Raw genomic sequence first — 12,292 nt, 5'->3', positions numbered from 1 at the left:
GTTTCGTAGTTTTATCTTTTGGATTCCTTTAAAGATGTGATTGAGTTTGTGTAGAAATGTTTTGCAAGGTTTTTGAGAGACGTGGCTTGCAGTCTATGCTTGCATGTTGGATTTCATTCTACATAAAACAGAAAGCCTTATAATAATGTCTTTCGCATGACCTCTTGACATGGTCCTCTTGGTTTTCCTATGTTCACTGGTTCCTCCTCTTTGTTTTCCTTTGCTGTTTGTCCACATTTCCATAATCATTTCCTCTGCCCTGAGAGCTAATTCCTCAAATCTGTTTTTTCTTTCATATCAAAACTCCTTTCGTTGATCCCTAATGTTATACTTTACGTTATCATCTATTTACTGATGTCAAAGTGTGTGTTTCTAGACTTGGCCTCCCCTTTGCATTTAACTTACTTATTTACCTATGTGTTTGACATCTTCCTTTGTATATCTAAAATTTGTGCAAAACTGAACTCTTAATATCCCCTCTCACCCTATTTCTGCCTTTTGTATAATCCTTCACAGTTCAGTACCTGGCAGTATTTTAATTCCTTTGCTCAAGCCAAAAAGTTCGTAATCTTTCTGGTTCCCTCCTTTCATTTCCTAAGTCAGTAAATCATGTTGGCCTCATACTCAAAATCTATCCAAATCCTAACTATATCTCACCACTTGCCATCCTAGTTCAAGCCACATTTGTTTCCCATTATCTTGTAGTAGTCTGCTGTCTTCAGCTTTTGCATTTTTCTGCTAGAACCTACTTCACAGAGTGATCCTGTTAAACACAGGTCAGCCCATGGCATTCTTCTGGGTGAAGCCCACCAATGGCTATTTTACTCAGTAAAAAGCAAACTGTTTACAGTGGCTTCAGAGCCTTGTATGTGTGATCTGCGCACGCGCACACACACACACACACACACACACACACACACACACACACACCCCACACTCCGGCTCTTTCCATCTATCTGATTTCGTTTTTTGCTACACCTCCCTCCCCAGTCATTGTACTTTAAATGCCAGCTTCCTCCCTATTTCTAAAACAAACAAACATAGGCTTGTGTAGTCTTTGTAATTGTTCATCCTTTTTTGCTAGAGTTCTCCATGGCTTCCTCCCCTCCTTCCTTCATATGTTTATTCAACTTCACTTTCTCAATGAGGCCTTCTCTGACCACTTTATATAAGATAGCATCCTTTCCCCTCTCCAGTTGTACCCCCACACCCTTCACTTCCTATCTCCCTTACCCTGCTTTTTCTCCATAGCTTTTCCCAATATCTCATGAGCAGTAAATTTACTTTCTCATTCATTCTGCTGATTTTCTTAACACCTACCCCTCTGCATCCCACCCGTGAGGGTAGGATCTTTGTTTTGTTCATTTGTAGTATCCTCAAGAGTCTAGTGCCGTATACATAAAATGTGCCCAGAAAAATTAGTATTTGTTAAGTTAATCGAATATCTTTTAAAGTAAGAGATGTAATTTGGGAAATCAGACATATATGTAATATTTAAAGCCAGGGGCATGGAAGCAATCTTCAGGGGAGAGAATTCATAGAGAAGAGGGCTATAGAAGGGACTGGTATGTCCAGTCCATAGCCAAGTTTTTTGAAAGAGGTTCTGTATGAATAGAGTTTCTCCATTCTCATCTTGCTTCTTTCTTCCCCTTTTTCTGACTGTACTCCATATATATGGATTTCCTTTCAGTTCATTGAGTGAGCCAAGCATCTTTATTCTCACAGGGCCTTTCGTACCTGCTGATCTGCTTGGATAGATTTCCTGTTCGTTACCATATGCCTTACCTAGCTGATTCTTCCTTACCTTTTAGGTGTCTGCTTAAAGGGCATGTATTCAGAGAAATCAAATCTGAGCCACTAATCAATATAATCTTTAATATACTGTATTGCATAGTAGTTTGCTTTTCTTAATATAGTACCTATCACAATTTCTAATTCTACAAGTCTTTTGGATGATTACATGAAGTTTCAAACCTACTTGAAACCTGTTTTCATTGACCACAGTGTCCCCAGCATCTAGGTGCCAAAAGACTGAGTGAATAAGTTTGACTGAAGAGTATCTGGTTATCCTGATAACAGTGAGAGTAAATTGCTTCGAGTTTCTTCTCTGTTCTGGTTTTCACAAACAATAAAAATTCTAGTATCTAAATATATCAACGATACACTGACATTTCCTCAGCTTCTCTTTTTTAACTTTGATACCTTGCTTATTTCACGTTTTTCTGTTGTGTTTGAAAACCCTGCCAGCATGCATTTTTAATCAGATCTTTACTTTTTCTTTGTTTCTGATTTTGGTCTTCCATTAGGCATGTGTTCGATGGAATAATATATCTGGTCATCAAGAAGATGACAGAATCTTAGCTAAGTGTTCTACTTAAAGTAGACTATGTTAATCTGTAAATTTTTATTATTTTGCGCCCTTCAAGCTTGACAGTATGGTTATAATAACAATTGTATCATCTATTGCAGTTGTTGAAAGTGATACATTGACAATTGAGTCTGGACCACTTTCTAGTGAAGATAAACCACTTTCATGTCAAACAGACTTTGGAAGAGAACAAGGTATTTCTTTTTCTCACATCCTTGTATTACACTTGCTAGGCTCATCAGGTCTTTCCCCAGTAAGATTAAATGTAATAAATGAATGACAGGGCATTGTAGTGGGTTCAGAATTCTAAGCAACTGAAACTAATTTTTGTTTTGGGGATTCCCACAGAAGTAAATGAGACTCCACCTGGCATGACTGTCGCTCAGAGCTCAGTTCTACTTCATCCTCAAGAAGAAGCAGTCAGAGTTAGAACATCAGCAAGGCAGAAACAGGTCATTTGAAATTTTATTTTTAAATGTTTCTTTCTTCTAGGTACTGTGATTTTGTTTGAATCATGTAATTTGTCTTACTTTCCAGCTGTTTTTGATTTCATGTTTTTCTAGTTTGTCTTACATAAACATTTGATAAAATGTTATTTCGTTTTCACTTACACTATTGATTTAACCCTTACCGTGTCTGCTTTATATTTTATATTTTAAACCTTTTATAAGGTTTTTTTTGTTTTTTTTAAGGCAGAGACTCTCTTAAGAAAATTCAGTTGATCCTAGCTGGCCACGGGTGGCTCACACCTGTAATTCTAGCTACTTGGGAGGTTGAGATCAGGAGGATCAAGGTTTGAGGACAGCCCTAGGCAAATAGTTTGCAAGACTCCATCTCTTAAAATAACCAGAGCAAAATGGATTGGTAGTGTGTCTCAAGTGGTAGAAAACCTGCTCTGCGAGTGCCTGCTCTGCGTGTGCAAGTCCGTGAGTTCAAGCCCCGGTCCAACCAAAAGAGAAAAAAGTTCAGTTGATCCTACATTGTTTCTGACACAGTGCCTTAAGTATTTGTTGAACTACCAAGTCCTCGTCATAATGTTAGATACTAAATGGGCCTTGTAATCCCAAAAGATTATTGAAAAGTAGTGTTTTAAAGGGGAAAAAAGCTTTTTGCTTTCTTTTTGTGGTACTGGCAAGCACTCTACTACTGATTGAGATCATTCATTTTTCACCCCCTAATACATCAATATCTTTTGCCTTTTTGTTTTTTGAGGCTGGTTCTTTCTGCATAGCCCATGCTGGGCTTGAACAGTAAGTTCATGTGGCCTCTGCATGCCTGGCTTCAATATGTATTTCTTAATAACAAGGACATCCTCTCACATAATCATATGACAGATATTTAGATTCAGGACGTTTACCATTGATCCAGTACTTTAATCTATATTCATTTCTAATTCAGTAAGCTGGCAGTATTTTTATAGGATTCTTTCCCTCTGGGATGGGATCCAGTCTGAGATCATACACTGTATCTAGTTGTCATGTCTGTACTCCCCTTTAGTCTGGAGGAAGGAGTTGCTTTGTTTTGTTTTCTTGAGACGTGGTCTTGCTCTGTAGTCCAGGCTGAACTTCAATTCATGATACTCCTGCCTCCCGAGGGCAAGGATTACAGTCGTGTTCCATCACGCCAGCCTCCACAACTACAGGTTTGGTTTCATCTATACTTATTTATTGAGATGGTACTGGGATTTGAACTCAGGGCCTCATGCTTACTAAGCAGGCACTCTACCTCTTGAGTCACTTCACCAGCCCTGTTTTGTGTTGGGTATTTTCGAGATAGGGTCTTGAGAAGTCTTTGCCCGGGGGCTGGCTTTGAAACCTCATCCTCCTGATCTCTGCCTCCTGAGTAGCTAGGGTGACAGGTGTAAGCCACTGGCTTCCAGCTTCTGCTTGTAATAAATGATTTCTTTTCAATTGAGAAGTAGGATTCTCTGAGCTAGTATTTCTTAGAAGTTTTCTAATCTAGAATGGTGGTATCCAGTAGCCCTTTTCATAACGATAATGTGATGTTCCATATCATATGCCCAGTGTGGTAGCTGCTAACCAGGTGAGCTGTTGAATACTTAGTGTGACTAGTGTAGCTGAAGTACCGAACTTTAAATTTTAATTTGAATTAATGTAAATTTAAACAGTCACATGTGGTATGGGAATGTAGCTTAGTGGTAGGGTGCTTGCCTAGCATGCACGAAGCCCTGGGTTCCATCCCTAGCACCACAGAAAACATACAAACAAAAAACTTAAATAGTCCTATTTAGCTAATGATGTCTATTAATAATACAGTTCTAGAGTTGCCACAAGCCTGTAGACAGTCTAAATTCAGTGGCTCCTGTCGCAGAGGAGCTTGCTATAGCCATTATTGCCTGATTGAGAATAAGGAAGGGATCAGGCTGAGATATTTTTTATTTTGAAAACAAGATAGTCCTCATTAACTCTAATAGAAGCGCTCTTTATAAAACTGCAAATGCATTCCTTTTTCCACTTATTTAGTAAACATTTATGTGTCGGAGACTGCACTAAGTACTGCATTTGGCAGGCAACAAAAGACTAGTCCTTTGGCTTCCAGATAGAAATCAAAGTATTACATAAGACCTTAATATTTAATTTCTTTAGTCATCATTCATACAAATAAAGAAGTGAGTTTATACATGTGAACATGGAATTTGGCTGCTCAGTGTTGACAGCTTCTCTGGAGGTGGTTCTTTGTGGTGATCACGGTTTTCCCACACTCCCAAAAAACAGAAGTAGTTAATATGCTTATTTCTTCCTTTCTCTCTGCTCCTTTATACTTTTCTCCCTTTTTTCTTTTCCTCTTTTCCCATCTCTTCCTCCTGTCATCCTTTGGCAGTGCTAGCAACACTTCATAGATAATAGATCCACTTGCTGACAAGACCTATTTCTTTTTTAATGTAATGCATATGAAGTTTCTTTTGTATGAGCTTGTTGTTAACAGATCAATAGTATTTTTTATCACCTAGATAATGGAAATAGAAGAGCAAAAGCAAAAGCAGTTAGAATTACTGGAACAAATTGAACAACAGAAGTTAAGATTAGAAACCGATTGCTTCAGGGCTCAGCTGGAAGAAGAAAAAAGAAAAAATATTCAACAGACTAAGGTAGGATGCAGGAAATCTCATCCCTATATAAACCACTGGGGGGGTGGGCGTCAAGAAATATGGTCATGACAGTCAGAAAATTAAATGCCTTTCTTTTTATTTGACCATTTAATAACCTACATTTGCAACAACCTATGGGTTTTTTCTTTAGTTTCTGTTGAGCGCTAATATAGGTAAGACTGTGATTTGTGGGAAATTTGTATGTTGAGCTTTTGGACTCCACACTAGTTGTACTAGCTGGTCTCACTGAGGTGTTGTATGAAGTCGGGTATTGCTGTGTAGCCCAGCATGGTCTCCATTCTCCATGGTCCTGCGTCAGCCTCCCAAGTGCTGCATTCAGGCATGTGCTACTGTGCTGGACTTTTTCTGTTTTTTCTTTTATTTAATTAACTTATTTGTAATGTTTAGAGCTGAGCAGACATCACCACTAGATAAGTTTGTTTTTAAGAACACTTGGTGCTTTTACTTATTATTACAGTGCTGGGGATTGAAGCCAGGATCTTGTGCATGCTAGCCAAACACTCTACCACCAGTCTACATTCCTAGTCCCACGTACCTAATTATAAAGTACAAAGCTACATGAAAATGTATAATTACAGAACATTATATGAGATATTTTAGTACTTGCTTCCAAAGTGTGCCTTTTAATTAGTTTTTTCTTCTTTAGGTTGGCACTGCTCTGGCATCATGCACTGTTATTTCTGATGAAGATGGACATAGGCAGATGATTCGTAACTATCAACAACAGCTTTTACAACAAAACAGGTATTAGTTTAAGCATAATTTCTGTCTGACAGTGTGCTATGTCTTCAGGATTTATTATTTGTTTATGTGATACTCTAGCTGGGAGTCTCTGTATCCCAAGATAGGTTGGGATAGAGATTTCCCCAAGGGCAGTAGGAGTGTTGTTCCCTTTCCACCATGATCATGGACAGTCCTAGATTGCTGTTTATTAAATTGAATTTATAAACACTTGAGAATGTAAGACATTTTTCGTTCATTAAAAAAAATAATAATATACTTGTTTTTCTGCTTGTTTTTGATAGGTTACACAAGCAATCTGTTGAAACTGCCAGGAAACGATTACTAGAGTATCAAACTATATTAAAAGGAAGGTATCCATCCATGTCAGCCACATCTTTGATATCTGATTCTGTTATATCAATACTACCACAGAAATCTGAAAAACGTACTGCTATATCAGAGCATTGGAATCAAAGTCAGAGACTCAAGTTAAGTCTTAACATGCAACCCATACAGATCTGTAAATTAGAACAAGATCATATTCAGGTACCAGGACAAAATCACTTTCCACAAAGACAGATAAAAACAACAGAAATAGTAAGAACTTCAGATGTTTTAGCCAACATAGAATCACAGGAATATCTAAGGCAGTTCTCTAAGACTGAAACACAACAGAGAGACTATAAATTGGTCCCTAAAGATTCTCATAAGCTTTCAGGGGCTTTGTCATATGATCAGCCACAGGTATTACAGGGTGCTAGAGAAATACCTGAAACACTTAGGGTACCAACTTTTCAAGCTTTAGAATCTCAACAAATATTATCAGATGACAGTGAAAATATATCCTCTAAGCTCACTGAACCATCTTCATTCCTACCACTGGCATCTGAACATTCTTTTACTTTTCTCCCTGTTAAAGTTGAGTCTGGAAAAACTCAGGAACCCCTTTCAATCATAAACAAAAGTACAGTTTCCATAGGCCATTCTGCAATCAGCCAGATACATGATCATCCTTTGACATCCTCAGAGACTATCGCAGCCCAGCAAGGTCATTTGAAGGCCCTTCAAGAACAGTTAGAACTACAGAAGAGTATTCTTCAGGCAAGACAGGAGCAGCTGCTTTTGTATAAACAAAAAGAACTGGAAGAACACACTGGTCTCTCTGCACTCCACCCCGTGGTGACTGTAGATTCACATGCTTCACTGAGTTCTGCCAAAGCTGAACCTGGGAGATTCCAGGATTCTTCTCCAGCCAACAGAGCTTCTGTGCTCCCCTCAGGTAATCCTGCACTTGCACAATGGGAGGACAGGCTTTTGCATTTTTCACAGCCTATGGTATTGCAGCAAAGTAATTTAAAATTTCTCCAAGAACATTTGAATATTCAGAGGGATGTCCTTCAGGCTAGGCGCGAAGCCCAGGAGGTCTTACTTGTACATAAACAGAATGAATTAGATGGAAGGATATGTTCTGAACAAGCTGAGCCCTCTTTTCTGCCACAGCAAGTAACTCAGCACATGTTTACTTCACTACCTTTCGCTAATACAAAATCTAGAGAGAAAGGGCTTTTCTCAAGCCAGTCTGAAATCTCAGGATCTCAGGATGGATCTTCGAGTTTCCTACAGCAGTTCCCACCTCTATCAGATAACTTTAAGTTGTTCCAAGAACAGTATACCACACAGAGGGATATGCTTCAGGTTAGACCTGATGCTCAAGTGGAATTACTTTTACATAGACAAAGGAATTTGAGGGACAATATGCCTGTCTCACCAGCTCAGCATTTAGACGCTTCTCAAGCTTCTACTGAAGCTGAGCCTCAGAGATTTCAGAACATCATTCCCTCGAGCCATTTGATAATTCCAACATTTCAGGATAAGTCTCTTAGCTTTCCACAGCATGGCCTGCCAAGGCAAGAAAATTTGACAACATTCCAGGAACAGTCACATGTACAGAGGGTAATACTTGGAGCTAGACAAGGAACTCAGGAATTTGTATATAAAAATGAACTGGAAAAAGGAATTTCTTCTAAGCAGCCCGGCACCTCCTCTTCATCCCAGGCAGCTGAATTTGAAGGTTTACAGGAGTTTATGTCAATCAAGAGTAACAGTACAGGTCCTTTAAGCCATTCTAAGATTCCAAGACTTCAGGAAAGTTTTTTGAGATTTTCACAAGATACACTACCTCTACAAGGTCATTTGAAAGAACACCAAGAATGTCTAGCGACAGAGAAAGAAGCCTATCATTTTAGTCAGAAAACCCAAGATAATACATCTTCTGAACAAACTGGCTTATCTTCATTCATACCCCAATCAGGACAGCTTTCATTTATATCCTTGCCTTCTGCCTACTCTGGTACAACCCAGGAACAAACTGGCTTATCTTCATTCATACCTCAGTCAGGACAGCTTTCATTTACATCATTACCTTCTGCCTACTCTGGTACAACCCAGGAACCTGTTTCAATAGACAATAATAATAAAATAACTGCAAGCTATTTTCAGATCCCAGAATTGCAGGACAGGCTTTCAAAGATAGCACAGTGCATCCAGCCTCAACAAGAAAATTTAAAGGCACTTCAAGAACAAGTAGCTGCACAGAGGGAAGCCATCATTCAATCTAGACAGGTAGCTCAGGAAGAAATACTTTTACATAAACAGAGACATTGGAAGGGAAGACTATCTCCTGAACAGGTTGGTACCTCTTCCTCACAGCATTCATTTGCTTCATTACCTCTTAGTGAATCTGAAAGAACTCAAGAACTTTGTCCAACTAACAATAATACAACCTCCTCAAGTCATTCTGAGATGCTGATTTTGCCTGATAGGCTGCTGGGTTTATCACATACTGTTTTACCTCAACAAGATAATTTGATTGTACTTCAAGAACATTTGCATGCACAGACAAATTCTTTTCCTTCTGTTAAAAAAAGCCAGAAAGAATTAGTGTTACCCAGACAATTTAAATTTGAGGAAAAGGTATCTTCTGAGCATTTTGTCCAGTCTCACCATGGTGATTTGAAGATGCTTCAGCAGCACTTAGATGTACAAAGGAAAGCCATTCGATCTGGACAGGAACTTCAAGAAGAACTGCTCTTGCAAAGATTAAGTAAATTAGAGAAAAGGGTGTCATCGGAGCAGGTCAGTTCCTCTTCATTTTCATCCCAGGTAGCCCTGCCTGTTGCTGACTCTGAAGGAACCCAAACGTCTTTCCAAACCAAAAGCAATGATACCAAGATCCCAAGGCAATCGGATAGGCTTTTGAGCCCTTCACAGCCTATTCTGTCTCAGCAAGGGAATTTGAGAGTGCTGTTGGACTTAGAAAGGGAGGTGTGTCCTAATGAGAAGCCCCAGGCAGAGCTCCTTTTAAACAAACAAAATAAATCTGCTGAGTATGCTGTCCCCTCTTTATTGCTATCCAAGGAAACAGATCATTCATTCATTCCACTGCCTTTTGCAGAAGCTAAATCTAAAAGCATTTGTGAATTGTATTCTGAAAATGAACATGCAGCTCCCTCAAGTGATTCTGTGACACCAGGGTTTCAAGATAGGCTTTTGAGTTATTCACAGCCTTTCTCAGCTCAGCAAGATAATGTGGGTCTTCAGAAGCAGTTGGATCTACAAAGAGTCTTGCATTATAGTCAAAAAGCCCAAGAAGAATCGCTTGTACTGAGACAAACAGCATTGCAACAGCAGATACAGAAACATCAAGAGACCTTGAAGGATTTCTTTAATAATGGTCAGGTACGTTTTAAACTTACATACCTAAATATTAAACAGTAGAGGTTTAAACCTGACTCACATTTAATTCTCGGCCTACAAGTATTGAATTATTGAGAGTAAGTGATTTGATCTCACCTGTGCTTTTATTTTCTATACTAAACAATGTGGAAATTAAAATTCATCTACCTCATGTGGTGTTTATGAGATTAATAGTTAGAACCCAACTAATTTTAAATGCTAACACCATGAAAGAATATAAATTTTTGTTGTTTGTTTGCCTTTGTGTGCTGGGATGGAGCCTAGGGACTTGTGCTTGATAGGTAAGCACTGTAAACTGAGCTACATTCCCAGTAAGAATAGAGGTTTTGGTTTTGTTTTTTTTTTTTTGTGGTACTGGGTTTTGAACTGAGGATGTTGTGCTTGCTAGACAAGTACTTTACCATTTGAGCCACACCTTGTATATAGTTTCTTATTTGATACTTTGTTATAATGAACTTTAAGTTTACCATAGATTAAAATTGTAGACATAACTGGTTAGCAGAAAGTTTCTTATGTCATAGCAAACCTTGGGTTTTTTGTGTATAGCACTTTGTTGACATTATATGTGAATCAAAATCAGTACTCTCTTTTTCATTTGTTAAAAAGCTAGCATGGTTGTAGGCTGATGTAGAGCTGGACCTGCATCTGAATTGTTGAGAAGACTGGCTTAGTCACTCAGACAGTTACCATAGTTCTTGGGAGACGAGGGCTTTCTCCTGAATATGAATGTATCCATATTGTAGTCGGCCATTTCTTAAATTCATTATTTAAGTGTAAACAGAGTTCTACAACTCTTTGAAGTTCAGGAGAACTTGGGTTGAGTCCAAGAGAAGTTAATGCCTGTTTAAAGAAAAAGTAATGCAAATGAAAAGCAGAGAGGAATACCCAGGTATAATCTCTTGTGGAGAGGTATAGAGGAAGCTAGGTTTTTATGTCCAGGGCTGTGAGTGGTTGTACTTCTCAATGGGAAGATCAATTTTTTAATATTAGAATCATATCTCATGTTTTATCTATGAATAAAATTGTAGTCATGTGAGTGATGGAACTACTTATTTGCTGGAGGTTCTAATGTAAGAAGGGAGATCTAAATGTAGTGCACTTCTCACATAATCTCAACATGTGTTATCCCCACTCTCATCTGTCCACTTTTTCAGGCAAGTCAGCCTACAGTTGAAAATGGTTTAAGAATGCAGAAGATGGAGCAGCTTAGAGAGTGCCTTCCGAATATTCAAGACTTACCAAGAGATGATCAGGAAAGCAATGGTTACACAGATCGGAACACCTCTGATGATAACCATCTGCTTTCAGAAGCTGCTAGTGCCTCACAACGGAGTAAGATGATTGCATTTATTGTAATTCTGCTGATTGTTTTTGCTTTCATCCCCTGCAGTCTGCTGTTTGGAGAATAATATGGTTGTTGATCTTCATTGTGCTTAACTTGTTCTCTCGGTAGGTGAGCATCTGGACAAAGAACCAAGCAGAAATGCCTCAAAACCACCTGTAGCCAAAGTTAAATGTGGACTGGACTTAAACCAACATGAACTTAGTGCTATACAAGAAGTGGAATCACCAGCAAGTGGCAGACCTTCTACACCAGGTGAATAGATGGTTGGATGAAAGATTTTTAATGGTTTGCCAGTTTTCTGCATTTTTTCAGGATACCAAAATTTATCTAAGACACTTAGTCTTTGACTACTTGTGAGAAGAAAAGTTTGGGTTTTTTGTTTGTTTCTTTTTGGTGGTAGTAGGGTTTGAACTCAGGACCTCGTGCTTGATAGGCAGGTGCTCTACCACTTGAGCCATGCTCCCAGCCCAAGGAGAAACTTTTTTTTACTTAAAATAGTTTTTAAAACTTGGATTTAAAAAATGTACCATTAAGTAACTATTTTTTTTTTATTTTATATAGGGGGAGACCAATTTATAGCAGACAAAAATCTTCAATATCCCATATTCTAACACTCTTATTCCCTCTGCTTCCATTCCTGTTTTTCTTCTAAACATGTTTAAGATATGACTCAGTTCTTTTTTCTCTTTTTCCTTGCCACTTTTCTACTTTAATACTTTTCCTGATTTTCTTTTCACTGATGATTATGATGTTTAAAATCCTTAGGAACTGGGCGTGGTGGTTTGAGCCTGTGATCCCAGCTACTCCAGAGGTGGAGAGTGGAAGGATTAAAGTTCAAGGTCAATCTGGGTAAAAGGTTATCAAGACCTATCTCAACAAATAAGCAGAGGATGATGGAGCTTGGTGGTAATGTGCCTGTGATCACAGCTAGGCAGCAAGCCCTAAGTAGAAGGAGGCCACATTCGGAGGA

At 38.6% G+C, this 12,292-nt stretch overlaps 2 protein-coding genes across 38 annotated transcripts in view; one reads left to right on the top strand and one right to left on the bottom strand.

Annotated features, from left to right (window-relative positions):
* Positions 1 to 12,292, top strand: part of LOC109676305 (centrosomal protein of 295 kDa-like) — a 50,532-nt gene that overhangs the window by 23,892 nt on the left and 14,348 nt on the right. Inside the window, exons 11-17 of the mRNA XM_074080780.1 lie at positions 2,470 to 2,562; positions 2,717 to 2,820; positions 5,340 to 5,477; positions 6,145 to 6,242; positions 6,524 to 9,959; positions 11,132 to 11,309; positions 11,431 to 11,574. Coding sequence (XP_073936881.1) covers positions 2,470 to 2,562; positions 2,717 to 2,820; positions 5,340 to 5,477; positions 6,145 to 6,242; positions 6,524 to 9,959; positions 11,132 to 11,309; positions 11,431 to 11,574 — 4,191 coding nt within the window. The remainder of the gene's footprint in view (positions 1 to 2,469; positions 2,563 to 2,716; positions 2,821 to 5,339; positions 5,478 to 6,144; positions 6,243 to 6,523; positions 9,960 to 11,131; positions 11,310 to 11,430; positions 11,575 to 12,292) is intronic.
* LOC141410456 (TATA box-binding protein-associated factor RNA polymerase I subunit D-like) overlaps positions 4,935 to 12,292 on the bottom strand; it is a 32,158-nt gene continuing 24,800 nt past the window's right edge. For 36 of the 37 annotated variants that reach the window (XR_012450058.1, XR_012450056.1, XR_012450060.1 and 33 more), the window contains 2 exons: positions 11,217 to 11,438; positions 4,935 to 10,817 (listed from right to left, as the gene is read on the bottom strand). The gene's annotated coding sequence lies outside the window, so the exon portion shown is untranslated. The remainder of the gene's footprint in view (positions 10,818 to 11,216; positions 11,439 to 12,292) is intronic. The other variant, XM_074080900.1, reaches the window with a different exon arrangement.

This window comes from Castor canadensis, chromosome 1, assembly GCF_047511655.1.
Source record: "Castor canadensis chromosome 1, mCasCan1.hap1v2, whole genome shotgun sequence".
Lineage (NCBI taxonomy): Eukaryota > Metazoa > Chordata > Mammalia > Rodentia > Castoridae > Castor > Castor canadensis.
This window is presented reverse-complemented; position numbering and strand designations above follow the sequence as displayed.